Source organism: Mus caroli, unplaced genomic scaffold (genome assembly GCF_978045245.1).
Source record: "Mus caroli unplaced genomic scaffold, Mus_caroli_1 scaffold_4, whole genome shotgun sequence".
Classification (NCBI taxonomy): domain Eukaryota; kingdom Metazoa; phylum Chordata; class Mammalia; order Rodentia; family Muridae; genus Mus; species Mus caroli.
Window position 1 is genome coordinate 125,512,994 of NW_028227259.1, and position 23,486 is coordinate 125,536,479.

The window sequence follows — 23,486 nt, forward strand, 5'->3', positions numbered from 1 at the left end:
ACTCAGCTCATGCTGAGTTTGTACTGGGAAAGGCTCATTTCCCAGCACCTGAGCTCTCATGCTCCAGTACCTGGAGCACGACCTTGAAGGAGACTCTTAGCTAACTTGTCTAGGCCTTCGCTTTTGCATTAGTGTAACTACAAGTCCAGTCCTCAGTGCTGCACACGATATGACAGACATGTCTCAAATAATTGGTTTATTATCAAATACATTTGAGAAACGAGTAGCGGTTCTTTGCTCTTACAACTGTTGTGTGTCATAGCTTCATCAAAGGTTCTGACAAACCTGCAGCAGAGAGCCCTGTGTAACGTTCCCTAACCCAGAGTGCCTAGGGCTTTTTATTGTTGTTGTTGTTGGTTTTCGTTTTGTTGTGATTTGCTGTGGGCATCTTGTTTGAGGAACCCCTAGGAACCCTTCTCAGCACTCCTCTGTCTCCTGCAGCAGCTGAGTCCACACTGAGCCTGGTGGTCTCCAAGATGCCGTTAGCTCCAGATTCTTGGTGCTGGGCTTCAAAAGGGCTAATGTGCTTCCCTTGTTAATGTCCCTTATCATTGATGTCTTTGGGAAACCTGAACTTGATTTTGTCTCACAGAATTGAAGAGCTCACCTGTGGTGGGATGGTGGAGCAGGTCCAGGAAGCCTTTGGTGAGACCATGACCTCTGTTGTGTCTTTGTGTGCTCGGTACCCTATTGCTTGTGCGAACAGCATTGGACTCCTGTGTACCATACCTTACACCAGGTGAGGAGTGTGATGTATCTTTGCCATATGGAGGTCAGATTCAATGTGGCCAAATAAGTAGAAGGCAACTTTTTTGTTTTGTTTCATCTTTTTTAACTTATAAAATTGGATTTTTGGGAGCTAAAGAGATGAATGAACTGTTAAGAGCACATATTGCAATGGAAGAGGATATGAGTTCAGTTCCTAACTCCAGGGGATTCTTGTGTGTGCAGGCACCCAAACACACAAAGTATACACCACACTAGGCACTGACACACACATAAATAAAAATAAAACCTTAAAATTGAATTTATTTGTTACAAACCTCCTAAAGCTTTTGTCCTACTGTGAGGAATCTAAAGTTCATTGCTTGAGTTGTCGTGTGGCCAAATGTTGCCACTAGAATTATATTACACTACATAGATTTAGAGGTTCAGAAAAAAAGACATATCTGGCAAGAATCTTTTGTCTTGGCACATTTCTTTTATTTCTTGGGTCACTTAATTAGTAGCTTGGAACTGTTAAGTGTTCATGGGCTCATTCTTTGAATGCTCTTATAATATATATAATGCTTATAATAACATCATTACTGGAGTGCCAGGTGTGGGAGAGTGCTCAGTTGTGTAGATGGCTGGCTGCTCTTCCAGAGGACCCACGCTCAGTTTGAGGCACCCGTATGGTGGCTCACAACTGTCTATAACTCCAGTTCAGCAGACACACACAGTGCACAGATAAACATGGAGATAAAAAACATGAATAATTATTTGAAAATAGATTATTATTTGGTCTGTTACTGAGATGACTCATCAGCTTCTGGCCTGCTATTCTGTGTTAACAAACCTGGTCTCCAATGACATCACCGTGACAGGAAAAGCGTCCTGGTTGATTGTACATGGCAGCACCCTTAACACAAAAACATCCCCGATACCCAGAGGCTTCCTGACCCTTCACAAAGGCTGTCAGTGTGGTCCATCCCTCTCTGCTGTTCACCAGGAGTGAAGAGAAGTGTCTGGTCCGAAGTGGCCTCGTGCAGCTCATGGACCGACTCTGCAGCCTGAGCAGCCAGACCGAGTCCAGCTCCAGTGAGAAGCAGACGAAGAAGCAAAAGGTGGCCACCATGGCCTGGGCTGCCTTCCAGGTGTTGGCTAACCGCTGTGTGGAGTGGGAGAAAGAGGAAGGTGAGCAGCCTTCTACTTCCTTTCCACTCCCCATGGGTGTAAGGGTGTGAGGGGAGGTCTTTATTAAACTAATCATCTGGTGGCCTTTGCTGGCTGGCAAAGTCAAGCGACTCTGCCCAGTAGGGATGATGCCGGATCATTTCCATATAAATGTTCTTATGGCACTAACAGTCTCCATGTAAATATTTCTGAGAAATAATTGTGCCTTTGTATTTTAAAGAGAATATTTTCAAATTCTATTTTCAGTGGGCAATCCAAAGTTAAAAGTTAGCTAAAGGACTGAAGAGTTGAGTCAGTAGTTTAGAGTACTGTTGCTCTTACAAGGCCCCAGGTTCAGTTCCCAGCAGCACCCACATCTTTTTTGTTGTTGTTGTTTTGTTTTGTTTTTGTTTTTCAAGACAGGGTTTCTCTGTGTAGCCCTCGCTGTCCTGGAACTCACTCTGTAGACCAGGCTGGTCTTGAACTCAGAAATCCTCCTGCCTCTGCCTCCCGAGTGCTGGGATTAAAGACGTGCGCCACCACCGCCCGGCAAGCATCCACATTTTGGCTCACTATATATGTAACTCCAGTCCAAAGGGACCTTAAAGCTTCCTCTCCTCTCCATGGGCACCAGGCACACACGTGATACACACACATACATGCATATAGTTAATGCTGTCATTTTTATTAATTTTATTTGATTTTTTGAGACAGGATATCTCTGTGTAGCTTGGCTATGATGGAAGTCATTCTTTAGACCAGTCTGGCCTCAAACTCAGACATCCACCTACCTCTGCCTCCCGAGTGCTGGGATTAGAGGAGTGCGCCACCACTACACTTAATTTTTTTAAAGTTAACTAAACAGTAGTTTTCATTAGTGTTCATGGTCTGTGAACATACCTTGCTTTTGTTTTGTTTGTTTTTAGTCAGCATACAATGTGGTACCCACTCTATGCTATGGAACAGACTGGCTGGGCTGGATATCCAGCAAAGCTCCTGGGGTGGGGTAGGGGATGTGAGCCAGAGGACTGAAGAGCATAGGTTCAGGTTCTAGACCCTCATGGGAAACTCAAGATATGCTGCGCCCTTTACAAAGGACACTTAGGAAGTGAAACTACGGTGACATGGAAATTGGTGTTACTCCTCTATTCTATATGAGTTCATTGTAATTCATTCTCAGGAGAAGGTCTCCTCTTAGCACAGAATATTTATGTGTAGATATTGTCTACTAAGACTGACTGGTTAGTAGAACATTGAAGAAGATAAAATGTGTCCATAGGACGCTTTAATAAAGGCAGGGAGAGTGAGAGGGGGACTTCACCATGCCAACAGTCTGGGGTGCTTCCCTCAGTACTCACTGTTCTTCTGTTCCTCTGTCAACTCTGAAGGTGGCTCCACAGAGGCTGTGCACTCAGGGCTGGCCCGGCAGGTGTCCAGTCTCCTCACCAACCACCTTGCCCGAGCCACCGAATGCTGTGGCAACCAGGCTGCTGGGAACGACGCCCTCCAGGATGTCCTGAGCCTTCTCAATGACCTCTCCAGGTAGGGAAGGCCCGGCAGAGCTGATGAGCAACCTGTTTCCCCCAGTGTTGGGAATAACTTTTGCTTCTGTTGGTTTTTGGAACATCTAAGTTCCTAGACCTTTTAACACACTGGTGCTTGAAGAATATTTGTAGAGAATCTAGTCACTGAAACAGCATCTCTAGTCTGAAAATGTAAGGATTATCTAGAGGAACAATGCACTGTTGCTTGCACTTGGTGGCATCAGCTGCCGGCCTGGCAAGCATTCCACCACACTTGCATTCAAACCTAAATGTCAGCTACTCCGAGAGGGATGTAGAGAATGAGCCAGGCTGGTGAGTTGAATACAGCGTTATGTGCACAGAACCCCAGCCGGTCTCAACACTGTACACTCAGAGCCAGTCAGGACCTGTAATTACTTTGTTCTTTTGCGCTGTATCCTTAAACAGGAATGATTCTCTGTGGGGTTAATTATCCCACATTCCCATGTCATGTACACGACAGTGTGTTCTTTGGCTTTTGCTGGCTCCGTAGGTTTGGCTGTGGCAGGTCACCCATGTTGGGTGTTGTAGCACTGTGTGACAGCTTTGCTCTTGGCACAAGTTTTGAGGGCACAGGCGTGGAATTGCAAAGCTCCTAGTTCAGAGTTCTAGTTTTTGTCCTCTTTGAAATACTGTGAACATGTGAGCTTGAGCTGCCAGAGGTCAGAGAGGATGAGGAGACCCCCCTTCTCTGGTGTTAGGGGTCAGTTTTATGAGCACCTATTAAATATTTGCTGCAGATCATCACTCCCTGCACACAGAGTCTCAGGTCCCTGCCTTCCTCCTTAGGTCTCAGCTCGATGTTAGTCCAGCTTCACAGAGAACACTTACCTCTGATGTCTGCAGTGACCTCAGCAGAGCACCCTTTTCTTTTCTCTTCTTTGCTTTGCTTTGCTTTTCCTTTTCCCTTTCCCTTTCCCTTTCCCTTTCCCTTTCCTTTCCTTTTTTGTTTGTTGTTTTTCGAGACAGGGTTTCTCTGTGTAGCCCTGGCTGTCTTGGAACTCACTCTGTAGACCAGGATGGCCTCGAACTCAGAAATCTACCTGCCTCTGCCTCCCGAGTGCTGGGATTGCAGACGTGCTTCACCAACGCCCCGCTCGCCCTTTTCTTCTTCATCTTTCAGGAGCCACATAGGGAAAGCCATCTTGAGCCAGCCAGCCTGTGTTTCTAAGCTCCTCTCACTACTGCTGGATCAGCGTCCATCCCCAAAGCTGGTATTGATCATTCTTCAATTGTGCCGGGCTGCTTTGCCTTTGATGAGCGTGGAGGACTGTGGGAATGTAGAGCTCCCACCCTGGAGCTACTCCGTCCCCTCCCTGAACAGCGAGCAAGAGGACCCCAGTGACCCTGCCTCCAAGATCGCCTCTCTGCTCTTAGCCAAGCTGGCAGACTATGTGGTCCCAGGTGAGGTGTGCCTGCCCGTTCATCAGGATGGTCTGGGAGTTAAGTCCTGCTTGTGGCCGGGCCCCCAGATGTGTCTGTGTGTTCTGTGATAAAGGAGAGAGATGGGAAAGGGAGGGGAGCCTCACAAATAATTCTGCAGTGTTTCTGAACGGGACTTGATGTTTGCTTTAAGGATGTCAGACGGTTCTCTCTCCAACTGCTTCTGAACCTGACACCACACTGACAAAAACCAGTCCTAAGAATTCCTTAAAAGGAGATAAAGATCCTGGAGAAGAGAGTGAAGCAGTGGATGGCAAGCTCTCCATATTTATCCACAAGCGGGAAGACCAGTCCTCCCATGAGGTCCTCCAGCCACTGCTGAGGTGACTGCAATGACTATGATAGCTGCATGACATCAGAGGCCACCTGTGTCACAGCCACTGTGCCAACCCTATGCTGTGGTCTGCCTTAGTCCTCTTGACAACCCAAGTAGGCACAGGCGGAGTCTGCCACTCCTAACTGCAGGCCCGGGCCTCTCGAACCCCAGTGTGAGCCAGCAGAGGTCTCAAGCATGTGGTGAGCCTCTTGTGTCCTCTGGGGTCCGCAGTGACTTGCTGCAAGAAGGACAGTCAGTGCTTCCCTCTGCAAATTCGGCCATGTCACCTTCTCCTTTCAAAGAGGTGGGGAGGCCTGCTGTATAGCCCAGGGGCACTTAGATGGCAGAGCAGTCTCTTCATACAGTGATCTTTGAGCTCATCCTCGTGGGGTGAGTCCCTTATTTGCCACAATGGCATGTGAAGGCAGGTAGCCTCATCTGAGCATGGTCACGGTAAGTGTTCAGGTACAAGCCGCTGCAGCACTGATATATTGACACTCATTCTGAGGAGAGGGCACTGGATTATTAGGATTGCAAGTTGGGCCTTCCCTGCAGGCCCTGCAGGCCCCACATGCATGCTGTTGTTGAGCCTCCTGACAGACTGGTATAGTGTTCAGAGGTCCTCCTGTATACCAGGGTCCTAGCCACAGCTGACTTCAGGGTCTTGTGTTTGCCCTGTTCTTTTGTTTGTGCTTCATTTTCATGTAGGTGTTTAATATCAGAATTCTTTTGTTTTGTTTTCCAAGACAGGGTTTCTCTGTGTAGCAGCCTTGGCTGTCCTGGAACTCACTCTGTAGACCAGGCTGAGACTCACAGAGATCCGCCTGCCTTTGCCTCCTGAGTGCTAATGTCAGAATTCTTACAAACAGACATCATGGGGCTGGAGACATAGCTTAGAGCACTGCTGTTCTTCCAAAGAGCCAGGGTTCAGTTCCTACGACCTACATGGCAGCTCACAGCTGTCTATAACTCCAATTCCAGTGATCTAAGACCCTCACACATACATGCAGGCAGGCAAAACACCAATGCACATTAAAATAAATCAATAAATCAAAATCATTTAAGAAAACAGCAGAAGCAGGGCAGTGGTGGCGCATGCCTTTAACCCTGTCTTAAAAAAAAAAAAAAAGAAAAAGAAAAGAAAAGGAAAACAACAGACTTTGTTTTAGGTCATAAAATGTCTATAATTATGAAAAAAGTTATTTTTTTTAAAAGGGAGATTTTGTTTTATTTTATCTTTTTTATTGGTTTTTCGAGACAGGGTTTCTCTGAGTAGCCCTGGCTGTCCTGGAACTCATTATGTAAACCAGGCTGGCCTCAAATTCAGAAATCCACCTGCCTCTGCCTCCCAAGTGCTTGGGATTAAAGGCACCACTGTCCGGCCAAAAAAAGGGATATTTTTTAAGAGATGGATTTTAAAAGCTACTTTTAGATCCAGCAAGATGGCTCAGCAATAAAACTCACTGCCACTAAGCCCGGTGACCTGAGTTTTATCTCCAGAACCTACTTGATAGAAGGGGAGAACCGACTCCCATAAGCTGTACTCAGATGTCTGCATCCACAATGCGGTGCATGCACACATGCACACACTAAAGCCAGTTTTAGCGCTATACAGGGCCTGCACATGACTTGGTTACTTGGTGACACAGGCCCCTTGTCACATTCCCCTGCAGTGGCTCACTTTCTCTGCCTTCCTTCTTGCAGTAGCTCAGAAGGTCGGCCCTTTCGACTCGGCACTGGTGCCAACATGGAAAAAGTTGTGAAGATGGATCGAGACATGACCAAGGTAACCACACGGCGGAAAATGACACACACACCTTTGCCACACTTTGGAACTTCCAGAAGAATTCAGGGGGTTTTTGTTTTGTTTTTATTTTTAAGAAATTGCTTTTTAAAAAATTGATTCAGTTGGATTTGTTAGCATGACCTGTAGTCCCAGCTGAACTGAAGCTCAGACTTACTACGTAGCCAAGAGTGATTTCCAAGTTCTGATCCCACTGCCTCCGCTTGCCATGAGCTGGGGTTACAGATGTGTCCCTGGTGTATGCGGTGCTGGGGATGAGGTTACAGAAGTCTTCCTGGTGAATGTGATGTATCCGTGGTGTATGTGGTGCTGGGGACTGAGCCCACAGCCTCACACATACTTGGTAAGCATGTTCCAACTGAGCCACATTCCTCAGAAAAGGACTCAGATTCCACCTACGATTTCTTCTTAGCCCTTTAAAGAAAGGTTTATAGTCTTAAAATCATTTGGAAATTAAAAGGGTGAAAGGCTGCTAAGAGAATAACACTCAAGAATTACCAAGGCTGAGGGTGTGGCTCGGTTGGCAGAGCACTTGCCCTGCATTTAATCCCCAGCATTTTATAAACCAAGAGTGGTGACATGTACCCATGGTCCCCATGCTGGAGAGGTTAAGGAGGTAAGAGAATCCGAAGTCAAGGTTTTCCACCACTATATCTCAGTCTGAAACTAACCTTACTCTAAAACAACAGACAAAAGGAATTATAGACAGAAGATCATAAAGGTATAAAATATGTTCATATTCACAACTCATTAAAGGAATAAAAGCAACAGTGATGAACAGCTTTTTAAACCTGCATTTTCACAATCAGGTGTGGTTATCAGAGATGTAGTACTCATTAGTATCAAGTGTGGGTGAATGCACATCTCAAAGTCCAGGGTGAAATACACGGTGGATGTGTGCGCCTTTTATCCCAGCACTCAGGAGGCAGATGCAGGCGAGCTCAGAGTTCCTGGTTCACCAGGGCTACATAGTGAGGTCACAGCATGTTCTTTGAAAACCAAGCAGAACATTATGTATCTAAAAATAAGGGATAGCTAAAGACATTAACACACTTGACTAATGAGATGCCAGGCATCTAGAAGCAAAGTCTAAAACCAGTTCAGCAGATTGTGATCTGTGTGTAGAGTCGGACAATGTAATCACAAAAGTTGCTGTTTACAAGGATGAAATCTACAGAATTCAGAGTGTAGGGAAATTGTAACGTGTGCATGTTTTATGTGGTTTATGGGGATGGGGGAGAGATCTGAGAGGGTCTGAGCTGGAAGAATGAATGAGCAATGCAGGTGTCTTCAACCCAACCCCAGGGTGGCTGCTGTGAAGTGATCACAGAAGAGGCCTCAGCCGCCCTCAGGAAAGCAACCAAGTGGGCACAGTCGGGCCTCATTGTCAGTGTCGGGCCACCAGTGGAATCCATCAACCCAGAGACTGTGAGTGGGCTGTCTACAGGTGACAAGAAGAAAACTGCCCAAACCTCCATCTGCCGAGAAAGAAACTCTGAACTGGCCAGGTGAGTCTCTCAGGGTGCTCCCCTGGTGGTGCTCTGCCAGACACACTGCAGAATGGTTTGTTAGTAGGATTTGAATCTATACCATCTCTTGACCTGCTGAAAATAAGGAGAAGGGGCAAGAACTACTCAGTGTTGTAGAGGCTGCTCCCAAACACTGCCTAGGACTGTTCCAGGGGAGAGCCTCAGAGGCAGTGCTGAGGCTGAGTGGGAGCCTAGGGAGTTGCTCCCAGCCAAGAGAACACGGAAGCTAAAGGGGCCTTCTGATGTCAGTGAGCTGCTTGCACATAGTGTTTGCTTCTCCAGTCTCTTACCCAGGGGTAGAGTCAAGGGCAGTGTTGCCTGGACGGAGCTTATGGTGCTGTGCACCTGCAGGGAGTAACAGCTGCAATCTGTGACTGATCCCCAAGGTTTCTGTGCTAAGACCCTTGGGGTCCATTGTTCCAGGGTGTGCTAGTGAGCATTCCCTAACTTATTTAGCTCTGGAGTGGAGGGTCAGGGGACTGCATTGTCCCAGTTTTGACTGTATCATACCATTACAGATCCTGTGCATGAGCAAAGTGACCATGTAGGAGCACAAGAGAGTTGACGGAGCCAACTCAGGCTTTTATAGAGCCCTCCTGAAACTAACCCTTGCCAAGCCAAGTCCCAGTGATTCACAGACCTCCAACCTTCCCCAGGTCTCACTGGCTCTGTTAGTGCCATCCCAGGAACACACTTGAATCACTGTGGATCCTTGGGAGACAAATGATACTTAGATCATAGCACAGAGAATTCTTCACATACCACACAAAAAAAAAAAAAAAAAAAAGAAAAGAAAATTTAGGAAGTGGTTTCTTCCTGGTGTTCATTTTGCTTGTCATTTGTTAGTCAACAAGTTCTGTTTGTCATGTGTAAACCATGCATTGTGTAAACAAGAAATCTTTCCATCCTACATTAACTCTGAAACCACTTTTCTATAACACTCCCCCTTAAAACTCTCCCTCCTCACACACACACGCACACAAACACACACAAGGTTTCTCTGTGTAGCCCTGGCTATCCTGAAATTCACTCTATACACCAGGCTGGCCTTGAAGATCCACCAGTCTCTACCTCCCCACGTGCTGGGATTACAGGCGTGTGCCACTATGCCCAGCCTTTTTCTGTACTTTTAACTATCACTGAGCACTGAAAGGTTTCTGTGTTCACACTTGCAGAACTGACCCCGTGCGACCCTTCATCAGTGGACATGTGGCAAACAGCATGGCTGCAGAAGTGATCGCCTTGCTTCACAGCCTGCTAATGGCGCCAGAATCTAATGCTGCTCAAATATGGACCACAACGGCAGAAAAGGTTAGCAAGGGGCTTCTGCTCATCCGTGGGAGCGAGAATGAAGCAGCATGAGAGTCATGCATGACGGGGCCATCCAGGAGAGAGCGCTCCCAAGTTAGCCAGACACAGCTACTACACTCCTAAGTCTCCCCTGCCCTACTGGGGCTGACTTTGCAGAGAGACCTGGCAGCCCTTGTTTGTTTTTGTTTGCCTCAGACTGGTACTGATGTAATGATGTTATGTATTCTTGACTTATTGGCCATGGTCATTCTGGCCATGGTCAGAGCCCTAAGGAGGCCTCTGCAATTGCACTGCTGAGGGCTCTGGCTTGCATTGCTCTGTCACACAATGGTCTAGGTGCCTGAGCATCAGCTCTATAATAACCAGTTCCACCTTTTTTTTTTTTGAGACAGGGTTTCTCTGTATAGCCTTGGCTGTCCTGGCACTCACTTTGTAGACCAGGCTGGCCTCGAACTCAGAAATCCGCCTGCCTCTGCCTCCCGAGTGCTGCAATTAAAGGCGTATGCCGCCATACCCGGCCTAGTTCCCCTGAAGCATGCCCTGGAGCTGAACACTGGAATGCAGACAGTGGGGATAGTTTCCCTTGGGTGAATGCCTGCTTGATTTTAGTTGGTAACACAGTGATAGCTTCTCCCGTATTATAAAGTTGTATACTCCTAGCTCTGTCTGATACCATGGTACCCATCACTGGCTACACTGGTAGCTTTTGTCTCTTCTATATCCAGAGTTTCTGTGATAGCTGGGCCCTAGGGCACTGTTAGTCATTTCATTAGTCTTGGGACCAGTAGCCAATTTCCAAAGCTTTAACTCCCAATGCTTGCCCCACTCCATCCTCTCTCTCGTTTGTTTGTTTGTTTGTTTGTTTGTTTGTTTTTGAGACAGGGTTTCTCTATGTAGTCCTAGCTGTCCTGGAACTCACTCTGTAGACCAGGCTGGCCTTGAACCCAGAAATCTACCTGCCTCTGCCTCCCAAGTGCTGGGATTAAAGGTGTGCGCCAACACCACCTGGCCTTCGCTCTCTCTTTTTAAGATTTATTTTATCTTACGTGTGACTGTTTTGCCTATATATATGTATGTGCATACCTGATGCTTGTGGAAGTCAGAAGAGATTGTCAGATCCCTCACTAGAGTTACAAATGATTGTGAACCAGCATGTGGGTGCTGGGAACCAAACCCAGATCCTCAGTGAGAGCAGCAACTGCTCTTAGCGACTGAGCCATCTCTGCAGGCCTGCCATCCTCCTCCTCACCCACAGGTTCTGTCTCGAGCATTGATGTACATTCCACAACTAGGGAAGTATGCAGAAAGCATCCTGGAGAATGGGAGCAGCAGTGGCAGGAAACTCGCCAAGCTTCAGAGGATTGCACGCCAGGCAGTTGCCGCCCTCTGTGCACTCGGAGGCTTTAAAGAGACAATCAAGATAGGCTCCGAGGTCCAGGTAACCCACCGCTGCTTTCCCTGGGAATTGCTATTACCCTCCCCCAAACACTCACCACAGCTAACCAGTGCTTCCACTGTCGTTTACCCAGAAGGGCAGCAAGCCTTGTTCCTTCAAACTCAGGAATAAAAATCAGAACTTGCTGAGTTTCTGTCGACATCATTCTGTACATTGCTCAAATGCTAAGGCAGTGCTGTCTAATGTTACCTATGGGACTCATGTCCTAGGTATTGTTACTGCTGAAAGCTTGGGATGACAGCATGTCTCGTTGTTGAGCGTTGTGGGCTTGTGGGTTTTTTGTTTTTTTCAAAGATTTATTTTATGTATGTGGACAGTGTCGCTCTCTTCTGACAACACCAGAAGAGGGCATCAGATCTCATTACAGATGGTTGTGAGCCACCATGTGACTGCTAGGAGTTGAACTCAGGACCTCTGGAAGAACAGTCATTGCTCTTAACCACTGAGCCATCTCTCCAACCCTTAGACTTGTCTTTGGCTTAGCTCCACACCAGAATCAGTGGTTACTATAGCTGCCAAGCCCTCCCTCTTGTCCTGTTAGATAGCTGTGCTCACTTGATCCTGGCAGGTGGTACTAATAATCTCTGTCACCAGGTTTTAGGTAGAGGAATATCAGGAAGCATTGGAGTTGTGGCTTCTATCAATGAACAGGAAGGTATAGCTACAGTCCGGTTCCCTCCTGTAGACTGCCGAAGGACGTCACAAGCGGCAGACACACTGACTATTCCGTTGTCTAGACTTTGTGTTCCAAGGTCAGAGGTAAGGCAATGCTTGTGCAGATGCTGACTCTGGCTGTGGGTGGGCAAAGGCGGTAGAGAAGTGAGGGGCTTCACTTTCACCTGGGATACCAGCTGTAATGGGTTTCACAGTGACGATGGTAGGAAATTTTTCATCTAGATGTTAGCTAGGAATATTCCACAGTATATGCTATTTTTGGTTGTTTTGGTCTGGTTTCTGATATTCTTTGGTGGTTCTGGTCACATACTGATAATGCCTTTGTTTCCTGTGCCTTTGCCTTGGCCTGCCCGTCTGCTGCAGGCACTGCCTCTTCATAAGCTGTCCATTACTGAGAAGGTAGTCCAGGCAGTGCAGTCCATGCTGCTCCCTCAGGAAGGAAGCCTCTCTATCCACACCTCTCTTCCTGCAACAGGAGATGGCTCAGCACCTGTCATGGCAGTTGTCCGGCTTCTGGCTGAAATCAGAACCAGGTAAGTTGGCCTGGCCTTAGTGGGTCCATGGCCCGAAGCTCATGTCATCTAAGTAACAGGCACTGTAGTTACGCGCCACCTACTGCAGCTTTCATTCCCAGGTCTTCCACCTCTGATTGCATCCTAATACCGTAGTTCAGAGGAAGGCTGAGCTGTTCGTTCACCTGGGAGAGGCAGCTGCTACAGTGTGCTATGCTGTCACGCTCACACTGGCTGTGCACTGACTGCTCTGCTAAAAGAACCTGATTGACAGCAGGAATTACATGGCCACTTTTTCAAGGAACTCAGTTCCATCACTTTCCAATCTAGTGATAGGATAATGCGGGAGTTATATCGGGGTAGTGTCAGAGAGATGTCTGCCTACACATTCGTTCACGCTCCACTAAAGAAGAGGAACAGGGTTCTACTGCAGAGATGTTTCAGGTATATGCTGCCCTACCTGAGAGACATCAGATGTAGGTTTTCTGTATCTGGGTCTGGTCTTCTATAGCTCTTTCATTGCTCACAAGGCATAGGGAGGCAGACCCCATACTTTGTGTCTCTTAGTGGGAACAGCATTGCAGCAGTGACTGGGCAAAGGCAGAAGGCTTCTTAGACATCTCCTGGTGTCTGTGGGGAGTGGTCACAGAGCCATCCTTAAATTCAGAACCTGCGGCTGCTCACATCTGTATATGGAGTGGCACAGCACAGGTGTGGCGCCCGCAAGTACTCCAGCCTTGTCAGATGTCCCTGGTTTTCTGAGCTTCCTTGTGCGGTGCCGATGCTGTGGAAGGACTGCAGTGCCAGCAGTGTTGTTTGGGGACAGTGGCCAGCAAGGAATGTCCATATACATTTACTATGGGAGAAGCTTTTCCAGATATTTTAAGTTTGGAGGGTCAGATCCATAGGTCCAGTCCCCATGGGTGTGGAGGGCCAACTATATATCTCAAAGCCAGTCTGCTGGGAAAAAAAAAAGAAATAGAAGTGACAAATTTGATTGGAGTGTTTTCACAGTTGATGTCTTAAAGAATGAGCATTGATGACTCTGAAATATTGTGAATCTTTTGGCATTAAGAGCATGCCTGGTCATGGCACAGCTTTTAGAAGACAGCCTGTTTTGTGAAGAGTTCATACAGCAGTGTCCAGCAGCTGTGGAAGTTCTGAACCTCGTAGCCCAGGAGTGCAGTGCAGGTGAGTGCCAGCGAGCCACTGTGCGGAGTCTCAGGGACTGTCCACATTCATCCCATGCTAATCTCAATGACGGTGCTCCTCACAGCTGCCCCCCACCCCCATACACACACATACAGGGCCTTCAGCCTTTGTGTAAGGTCCAGGGCCATGTTCCCATGAATGTGCATTCTGACTGTGGGTTGGGGACATTTGGGGTCTAAGTGCAGGCTTTGTATTGGTGTCCTTCTTCAGGACAGCCTGCATTTATGTAACTGCAGCAGGTCTGGAACTTGTGATTTCGACCAGGGTCGCCTCATACCTCGGTTCCATCTGCCTAAATGCTAGGATTAAAGGCAGTACCGCATGCCCAGGCAACATTAATATTTAAAATCAGTTTAGATTTTTACATGCAATGGCCTTCACTTGGCATGAGTGGGGCATGCCAGCAATCCTATAACTATGGAGTTTGGGGCAGGAGGGTCAGAACTTCCAGGCCAACTAGAGCTAAATTGTGACTTTTAGGCCAGCCTTAACTATACACAAAGGCCCTATTTAAAAAAAAAAAATAGGGGCTGGAGAGATGGCTCAGCATTTAAGAGCACTAATTGGTCTTCTGTAGGTTCTGAGTTCAAATCCCAGCAACCACATGGTGGCTTACAACCATCTGTTATGAGACCTGATGCCCTCTTCTGGTGTGTCTGAAGACAGCTACAGTGTACTCTATAATTAAATACATCTTGAAAAAAATTAAAAAATGAAATAAGAGAGTGGGTCTCCATTTCTGAGATGATAAGAATCATAAGTATCATTGCTAAGTGTTTGTCTTATGCCTGAGGCTTGTGTACGGGCTTCGCTTAAATAGACAATCTCACCCTCAAATCCCTTGTGAGCCTAGGTGCTCCCAGTGCTCTGGGTTGGGGTTGGAGGCCGTGGGGAACCCCAGGCTACCCTACTTCAGGCTTGTTACCCAGTGAGCCTAGCTGTTGAGCTTTGTGAGGAGACAGAAGGCTCAAGGTGGTTCCTCTTGTGTAAGGAAGAATGTAAGAGGTCTGTGTGTAATGTTGTCATTTGGTGCCACTCCTGGAAGCTGTTCTGTGACTTGCTGTGTCCCTGCACAGGAGAGCGGCTGGCAGTTGTAGAGATGCAGTGTGAGAGGCTCAGGATGCTCTACAGGGACTGCGCTCGGCCCCCTCCACCTCCGCTGCAGGCTGACCGGAGACAGGTGAGACACTTGTGCCTTCCTACAGGCTGTGACTCTGCTGCTGAAGAAAGGCAGGCAGAGGGGTATGACATTAGAAAGAGCACCTGGGGCTGCCTGTACTCTGAGTGGAGTTTCTGTCTAGAAGGAGCATGTGCAGACCTTTGGTAGCTACACTGTCACCTTTGGGTGTCCAAGAATCCTGAACTGACATTTTGAATGTTGAAACATCATACTATGCAGCCGAATTTATTAACATCTTTGAAGTCTGAATAAATAAAAAGACAGCTTTAAGCAAAAGTTAGGGAACTGGAGAGATGGTAAAGTGTTTGGGCTTCCCAGCCCCGGGCATGGAGATGTGCCCCTGTGACCCCAGTGCTGCGGCATCAGGAACAGCAGAACCCCTGGGGCTCCCTGGTCAGCAAGTCAAGCCAAATCAATGAAAGACTGTGTCTCACAAACAAAGTAACTGGTGGGGAGAGACACCCGGTGCTTCTATGTGGATGTATGTAAAACATACAACACTAAAAATGTTACATATGTGTATTAGACTGTAATACTCTAATAAACTGTGACTGAGTAATAGCAAATGTGAAAAAATTGCCACATTTATGTTTGTAGCAGCTTTAGTCACAATACTCAAAAGTGAAAACTGGCTCATCAACTATTGAATGAATTAGCAAAATAAGATAATATCCAAGCCCTGAGTCATGACATAACCACATACAGGCCACCGCATGGTCCCACAGGTTTCCAGATTCCACTTATGTGTATAGAAAACCCAGAGAAGAAGCATCCGGTTGCTGTAACAGGCTGGAGGAGGAGAGAAGTGAGTGAGCGGCTAGACCTTAGTTTCTGCTGAGTGTGTAACTGCTTACAGCAAGGGAACACACGCTCTAGACCAGAGTGTGGGGTGGCTGCTCAACTCCACGAGCATGTCAAGAGGCAGGCATGTGCAGCTTGACCTGGCAGACTGTATGTTGTGAGAGGCAGGGGTGTGCAGCTCGACATGGCAGACTGTATGTGTGAGAGGCAGGGCTGTGCAGCTCGACCTGGCAGACTGTATGTGTGAGGCAGGGCTGTGCAGCTCGACCTGGCAGACTGTATGTGTGAGAGGCAGGGCTGTGCAGCTCGACCTGGCAGACTGTATGTGTGAGAGGCATGTAAATAAATTAGTGCACATAATAAAGCCTGCACCAGTGTCACTTGACATCTAGCCGTCTTTAGTTACCTGGTAAACACATTGAGGTGTGGTTTAAAAGGCAAATGGTTTCTTCCGTCCTTTGTGTTTGTGTGTCGCATCCAGCTCTTTCTTCCCAGCAGAAGTGAATCGTATCAACAGCAGTGTCCACCACATGCTGTGCACACTAACTCTCAAGGCTGCACTGTCAGGCTTGTGACCTCATGATGACCTGGTAGCCATATCCTTTGTTGGCTGCGATGCTTTGTATAGGGTGTGTTGGACTTGGTGAGTGGAGAGAAACTCTCTCATAGGAAAGCCTGACTCTTGAGCAATAAAGCATGAGAAGACAGGGAGACAGACAGCGACCTAATAAAAACACTGTCACCCATCTGAGCATGTCCTCAGATGCAGCTCCTTAAGCACTGAGCTAAGATGGTCCTGTGCATCTGTGCGACTGGGTGAGGATGAGCATGACGAGAGAGAAATGTTGTTTAGAGAGAAAACCAAAGAGCAGCTTCAGGAGCCTGAGAAGTAGCCATGGGAAGATGAGCAGCTGCAGCTCAGGGCTCACCTCCATGGGGCAGGCACAAAGAAGGGGTTGTCTCTCTCTCTCTCCTTCCCTTTCCCTTTCTTTCTTTCTTTCTTTCTTTCTTTCTTTCTTTCTTTCTTTCTTTCTTTCTTTCTTTCTTTCTTTCTTCCTTCCTTCCTTCCTTCCTTCCTTCCTTCCTTCCTTCCTTCCTTCTTTTTAAAAATAAAAACAAAATAAAAATCAAGTTCTCATTGAGACTTTAAAAAACAAAACAAAACCATAAAGTGTTCATGCTAAGTGTGGTGGTGCACACCTTTAATCCTGAGCATGCAGAAGGCAGAGGCAGAGGTAGGCTGATCTCTGTGAGTTTGGGGCCAGCCTGGTCTGCAGAGTGAGTTCTAGGACAGCCAGGGCTACACAGAGAAACCTTGTCTTGAAAAACCAAAAACCAAAACATAAAGCTTCTCTTAAGATTTATTTTGACTTTTTGTGTCTGGTGTCTCTCCTGCCATGAGCGTGCAGTGTGAGACCAGAAGAGTTCCCAGTGCTCTCGCCCCTGGCCATCTCTGTAGCCCAGAAGACAGACTTGCATCATGTATGATGCTGATGCACAGGGAGGGTGTCATTGAATGAGAAGCCATGAGTAGCAGGTGTAAGACTTTGGAGTCCATTCCCAGCATTATAACAAAAATGCAAAAGAGAAAAGAGAACCCAAATTTTGATCATATAAGATAGAAATTATTTCTTCTCTGAGAGACTAATGAGATTTATCTGCTTTGTTGAGTGGAATCCTCCCTTTTGTCCCCAATTGCAGCCCAAAGAGATCACCTGGAGCCCTTCTCGAGTGTTCCCTCCAGTTCGTGCCTGCATGTTCTCATCTCACCTCACCTCTGTCACCTTCCTGGCTGACCCCAGCGCTGGAGGAGGTCTTCCCCGGGGCACGTTCATCTATGCCACCTCCCCCCTGCCTGTTCAGGTGAGAAGGTTCCTGTCAACCTGCCTTTTTTCATACCTCTGACTGGAAAGAAGCGGCAGGTGCTAGGCCTGGCCACCTGTCCCCTCTGACATCACCCTCTGCTGCCGTCTCTTCAGGCCCCATCTTTCTACTGGGAAATTGAGATTGTTTCCTATGGAGACACTGATGATGACACTGGACCAATCGTCTCATTTGGCTTCGCTACAGAAGCTGAGAAGCGAGATGGGGCATGGACCAATCCAGTGGGCACTTGCCTCTTCCACAAGTAAGGAAAAGTGCTGCCCAGCATGGGTGGGCTCCCTTCATCCCAGCATTCAGGAGGCGGCCAATTGTTGTGAGTTTGAGGGCCACCTGGTCTGTTAGTAAGTTCCAGGCTAGCCAGGGCTGCATAGTGATACCCTTTCATGGATCAGGATTCCAGGGAGAGTGACTTCCTGTAGGTGTTATGGGTATTCAGGGAACCAAAGCGGGGCTGTGCAACTGAGGAAATGTGGAGAGAAAGTGATATTTTCCTCTCTGGTGCTTGTGTTCCTCTCCATGGTTCCTTCCTCGTAGCCCTGCAGCAGGAGCGCGTCTTTCTTCTTCCCATTCCGTTCTGAATTCACATACCATGCTGCTGCTCTGCAGACTGGCGTCTGTTGAGCTGTTATCCTAAAGCAACAGCAGAGTAGCCTCAAGCCAAGTGTGGACCTTGCTAGTTGGAGTCTGTTAGTGTTTGGGAAAGCATTGCTCTTGATTGCAGGGGGTTCCTTCCTTGCCGGCCCCTGCCTTCTCTCCCTCCTTCCCTCCACGAGTCTCAGCCTTGACTCTCTTGTTCTCCTTCCAGCAATGGTCGAGCTGTACACTACAATGGCTCCAGTCTGCTGCAGTGGAAGAGCGTCCGCTTAGATGTCACACTCTCTCCTGGTCAGTGCGGTGGGGCCTTCTTACCCTGCATGCCTCTGTGGGTGCCAGCCTTGGACCTAAATGGTTTGAAGTTAAATAAACTTAGCAATTGGAAATGGGTCATTTGTCATTGAGTAAAAAGTAAACACTTGCCCTTGTCGTCTGAGTTTTATACCACAGCTCTCATATTCTGAAGCCCTTCCCTTAGAGCCTCTATCTTGTAACTCAGGGGACAGATGGGGCTGCTTTTGGCTCTCATCACATAATTGCATATTAGAAGGTCACCTGATAGTAAACTGGGAAAACGTGTGTATCCTGCTCTCTGCTGTAGGTGATGTGGCAGGAATCGGCTGGGAGAGGACCGAGGGGACTCCACCTCCTCCAGGGCAGCCAGCCAAAGGTCGGGTGTACTTCACATACTGCGGGCAGCGCCTCACACCATACCTAGAAGATGTCTCTGGTGGCATGTGGCCTGTGGTTCACATTCAGAAAAAGGCAAGTCACATCGATAGGAGAGAAGAACAAATTGTTTTCAGAAATATATCCTGACCAGAAAGGGAAAGAAAGGGCTTTGGTATAACTATTCCTGCACAGTGATGGGCACAGGCAGCCAGGATGAATGTGCTTCCTTCCTGGTGGACCCTGCAGGCTTGGATCTGTTGAGCTGTGTCCAGGGCTTAGTGTGGACTTGCTCTCACCTCCCCTGAGCCATCCTTCCTTAACAAGGAAAGGAGCACTCCTGAAATGTCTGAAAATAGCTTGTGAGTCACAGAGAATGGCAGATCCTTAGAGAGTTCTCTGGGGAAGACTCAAAAGTTCAGCACTCCTCTTCCCCAGCATCCAACACACACACAGTCACACACACATACACCTACACTCATATGCTCACATACATACATGCATATACACACAGTCTCTCTCTCTCTCTTCCCCCCCCTCTCTCTCTTCCTCTCTGTCTCTCTGTCTCTCTGTCTCTCTCTCTCTTTCTCTCTCTCTCTCTCTCTCTCTCTCTCTCTCTCTCTCTCACATACACACAGACACGGGCTGCTGTTGACTTTGAAGGAGTACCTAGGGAAGCCTGCTGCTCTGTCCGGCATTGTTACTGGTGACATGCTGCAGCCCCTCATCTTCATGCACTCCACAGTCCGTAGCCAGATGCCCATCCTCATGAACTCGGCACAAGTCAGCAGCAGGACACAGGTTCAAAACAGAGAAAGATGCTTCTCTGGGCTTCCTGTCTCAGGAGAAGCCATTTCTCTCCATGCCCCATGCTTTCATTCACTCAACAGATGTTTACTCAGCATCTGTGTGTGAGCACTGTGTTGAACTTAGGCAGAGTACAAGGCGTTGATGCTGTCGCGCTGTAATCAATTGGAGCAACTAGACATTAGTCAGATAATCACAGGAACATGTGGGTGTAATCACAAAGAAATAAATCCTCAGAGTGTGGATCTAGTCTCTAAGTGCCAAGCATATCCCTGCCCTCTGCAGTCGTGGTGTGTAGGCTAAGCCTGGAGCTCTCCATTGTCTCAGTGGGAAGAGTGGGAAGAGTGTCCCGGGCTCAGAGAGAGAGAGAGGAGCAACATACAGTGCTGTTGGGTAGAGCACAGCCACTGGCCCGTGTGGTGCTGCAGCCTTGTAAGCCAGTTCTTGAGAGCCAAGTCAAGACTGATGGAGCTAGAGAGATGTTCCTCTAGCTAACACTAGTCCCAAGGGATTCCACACTCTTTTCTAGCATTCTCTAGACACCAGCCACACATGCGATATACAGCATACATATGGGCAAAATTTTCGTACACATTAAATAAGTAAAAGAGGATGGTTCTTGAGAGTCTTGAGGCTAGCCTGGGCTACATAGCAAAACCCTGTCTGTCGACCAGGAGAGGGTAAGGTGTCAGATACAGTGAGTGGCAAGGAACCCGAGCACGTGTAAAGGGAGGGCCGGAGGGGCAGACAGCCACGCAGCACGGTGCTCCAGGCACAGCTCACACAAGCCTACTCTGGGCTTGCTTCTCCCGCCTGCCCACTGAAGTGTACTTCATTGTTTGTAAATCCAACAGAAAGAAAGAAAATCTAGATAATTGTAAATCCTTTATTTGCTCTTTCTAGAACACAAAAACTCGAGCCAATTTTGGCTCCCGCCCATTTGCGTATGCTGAAGGACAGGCCCACCGAAATGCTGCCGACCTGTGCACTGACCTGGCAGAGGAGATCAGCGCTAACTTTGAGGCCTTGCCATTTGCCATGGCATCTGACAGTGACAACGATGCTGGCACCAGTATTGCATCAGACCCAGGCACTCATGGGCCACCATGCCGGATTGCAGCAGTGGCCACAGCCCAGCAGCGTAAGCCTCTTCATTGCCCCACCCCACCCCACCTCCCACCCCCTGCTGCTAGTGCTGTTGGGGCTAGTCCTCAATGCAGGGAGACAGTCTCAATAGAAAGACTTGGGAGGGGAGGCAGGTAAAACTGGAAGTGTGCCCACTCCACGGTGCTGACCCTGTAGGTTTGGGAGGTATAGTACAGGAACCTAAGAGCCCAGACATTTACGTGAAATCACTTCACTTGACTGTGTTACTCATTTGTTTAAATCACTTCTTATTAAGAATCTCTTTAAACTGAGGTCATCAAGTAATAATAAAATGGTAGAATTACAGACATGGGTAGAAAGCTATGTGCTACAATGTTTCCTGATCATGTAAAAAACTTATAATAAACCAGCTCGGGTGATTTAGGCCTATAATCCCAGGTATTCGGGTGGCTGATGCAGGAAGATAATAAACTCAAGGCCAGCCCCATCTCAACATTTAGATAGATAGGCCAAGAGATACATAGAAACATGGCTAGATGCATAGATAGATAGATAGATAGATAGATAGATAGATAGATAGATACACAGACCATAGATGCATAGATAGATAGATACATTGACCATAGATGCATAGATAGATAGATACACAGACCATAGCTGCATAGATAGGTAGATACACAGACCATAGATGCATAGATAGGTAGATACACTGACCATAGATGCATAGATAGATAGATAGATACACAGACCATAGTTGCATAGATAGATAGATACACAGGTCTTAGATGCATAGATAGGTAGATACACGGGTCATAGATGCCTAGATAGGTAGATACACAGACCATAGATGCATAGATAGATAGATAGATAGATAGATAGATAGATAGATAGGTACATACATACATACACACACACATAGATATATAGATACATACATAGACAGACATACAGAGGCTGGGGACATATCTCAGTGGTAGAAGCCATGCCTAGAATGAACAAGACTCTATCCCTAGCCTTGTGAAAGAAGAGAGGAAGGAATGGACTGTGTTTTGTTACAGAATACGACAGTGACACCTCCTGCCACTATAAAGTAGAGCTCAGCTATGAGAATTTCATCACCTCAGGCCCAGACCCCCACCCACCTCCCATTGCGGATGATGAGAGTGATGATGACGACGATGATGACATTCCTCAGGTAAGACTCACAGCCTGGCTCATGGCTGGGACTTGGGACATGGCTATGTCCTTGTGTGAGGAGTTATCTCATCTCTCTGAAATGCCCATGAGTAGCCATGTCTGCTAGGCAGAGCTGCCAAGGCCCATGTGTTGCAAGGTGAAGGACCTTGATGGTAGCTCAGCAGGAACCCAAGCTGCAGTGAGAATGCTCCGGTGCCTGGGAAAACAGGGAAGAGCATGCCGGGAGGGATGGGGGAAGGAAGGAGAGGTGGCTGGGAGGGACCTGAGGGTCTGTGCTTAGGCCAGGCTTGAACAGGGCAGTTGCTTGCGGTAGAGCCACACGGGCCTGCGTGAGGCTCTTCCTCGGCTCACAAGCTCCCTTTCTGTACAGGAGGACCACTACGCCTTGCTGGTGAAAGCATGGGAGACCAAGGTTTTCCCTACCATCCGGAGACGCTTCCGCAATGAAGCCGAGCGAAAGTCGGGCCTAGACCAGATCAAGGGTGCTTTACAACTAGGTCTGCTGTGGTTTGTTCTCCTGAAGGGTCACTGAGATACGGTTCAAGGAGAGACTCTCCTCAGATGGGACGTCTGGCTTGATGGTTCTTATCCTATTTGTCACCGAACTCAGGGTCCTTTGCCTTCCTGAAGTCCTCAGTGCTTTCCGTTTTGTTTTGTTTCCAAATTTGTGGACATGTCTTTACTGGCTTACTATCATTAATACAATAATGCCGTTTCTGCTATAAAGTATAACTGTATCTCCTTCCTATGGGAAGAGACAAAGCAGCTGGATACTAGACAGGAGGGTGCAAGTTCAAGACCATCCTGGGCTTCATAGTGACCCTGTCTCAAAAACAAAGCAAGCAAGCAAAGGCCCTGCAGGACATGAGTGGGTAGGAGGTGCTCAGCACCACTCTCTGCCTCTCTCAGCAGTGTTTGTTGTAGCACAAAGATGGCAAGACAGAAACACACACTGCTCTCACACTCTCCTGCCTCCACAGTTGCCCTGTTGTTTGTTCTCAAGAGTTAGCTCAAGTTAAACGCCACCACAGTCCCGTGTCCTTGTTGGTCCTGAGGAACTCCAGCTCCTCCCGCCCTGTTGCTGCCCTGGCTCAGGTGCTTTCGGCCTTTGTCACACTGGGCAGGACAGACCTGAGGCCCTAGAAGTGACACAGTTAATATCTAAACAGGGTACAAACTGTCCTCCCAGCCAGGGCACAGAATGCTCTGCATCCATCGGTTCATTCCAGGCACCCAACAGTGCTCCCTTGGTCTGAAGATTGTGTTCCCTGAGGTGTTACTTGGTGTGCTGTGTTTGCAGGCATGGTGGACATCGCCCGGCAGACCGTTGAGTTCCTCTATGAGGAGAATGGCGGCATCCCCAGAGACCTTTATCTTCCTACCATTGAGGACATTAAAGACGAAGCAAACAAGTTCACAATCGACAAAGTTCGAAAAGGTTTTGTTTTTGCTTCCTCCTTCCTCCGTGTGTGACATTGCCCTTGAACGGAGCAGCTGCTGGCTCCCCTAGGACACTCTTACTCTGAGCGATTGACCTGTCCAGGCTCAAGTG

The 23,486-nt window shown here is 47.8% G+C and overlaps 1 protein-coding gene across 7 annotated transcripts in view; it reads left to right on the forward strand.

Moving 5' to 3' along the window:
* The window catches only part of Hectd4 (HECT domain E3 ubiquitin protein ligase 4), a 151,881-nt gene that overhangs the window by 92,488 nt on the left and 35,907 nt on the right, over positions 1-23,486 (forward strand). For all 7 annotated transcript variants that reach the window (XM_029477883.2, XM_029477884.2, XM_085837104.1 and 4 more), the window contains exons 33-53: positions 593-739; positions 1,712-1,896; positions 3,264-3,417; positions 4,561-4,841; positions 5,014-5,203; positions 6,901-6,982; positions 8,306-8,508; positions 9,705-9,840; positions 11,096-11,278; positions 11,891-12,055; positions 12,335-12,504; positions 13,559-13,674; positions 14,772-14,875; positions 17,378-17,539; positions 17,656-17,804; positions 18,366-18,445; positions 18,756-18,919; positions 20,534-20,771; positions 21,796-21,932; positions 22,305-22,431; positions 23,235-23,372. In XM_029477883.2, coding sequence (XP_029333743.2) covers positions 593-739; positions 1,712-1,896; positions 3,264-3,417; positions 4,561-4,841; positions 5,014-5,203; positions 6,901-6,982; positions 8,306-8,508; positions 9,705-9,840; positions 11,096-11,278; positions 11,891-12,055; positions 12,335-12,504; positions 13,559-13,674; positions 14,772-14,875; positions 17,378-17,539; positions 17,656-17,804; positions 18,366-18,445; positions 18,756-18,919; positions 20,534-20,771; positions 21,796-21,932; positions 22,305-22,431; positions 23,235-23,372 — 3,311 coding nt within the window. The remainder of the gene's footprint in view (positions 1-592; positions 740-1,711; positions 1,897-3,263; positions 3,418-4,560; positions 4,842-5,013; positions 5,204-6,900; positions 6,983-8,305; positions 8,509-9,704; positions 9,841-11,095; positions 11,279-11,890; positions 12,056-12,334; positions 12,505-13,558; positions 13,675-14,771; positions 14,876-17,377; positions 17,540-17,655; positions 17,805-18,365; positions 18,446-18,755; positions 18,920-20,533; positions 20,772-21,795; positions 21,933-22,304; positions 22,432-23,234; positions 23,373-23,486) is intronic.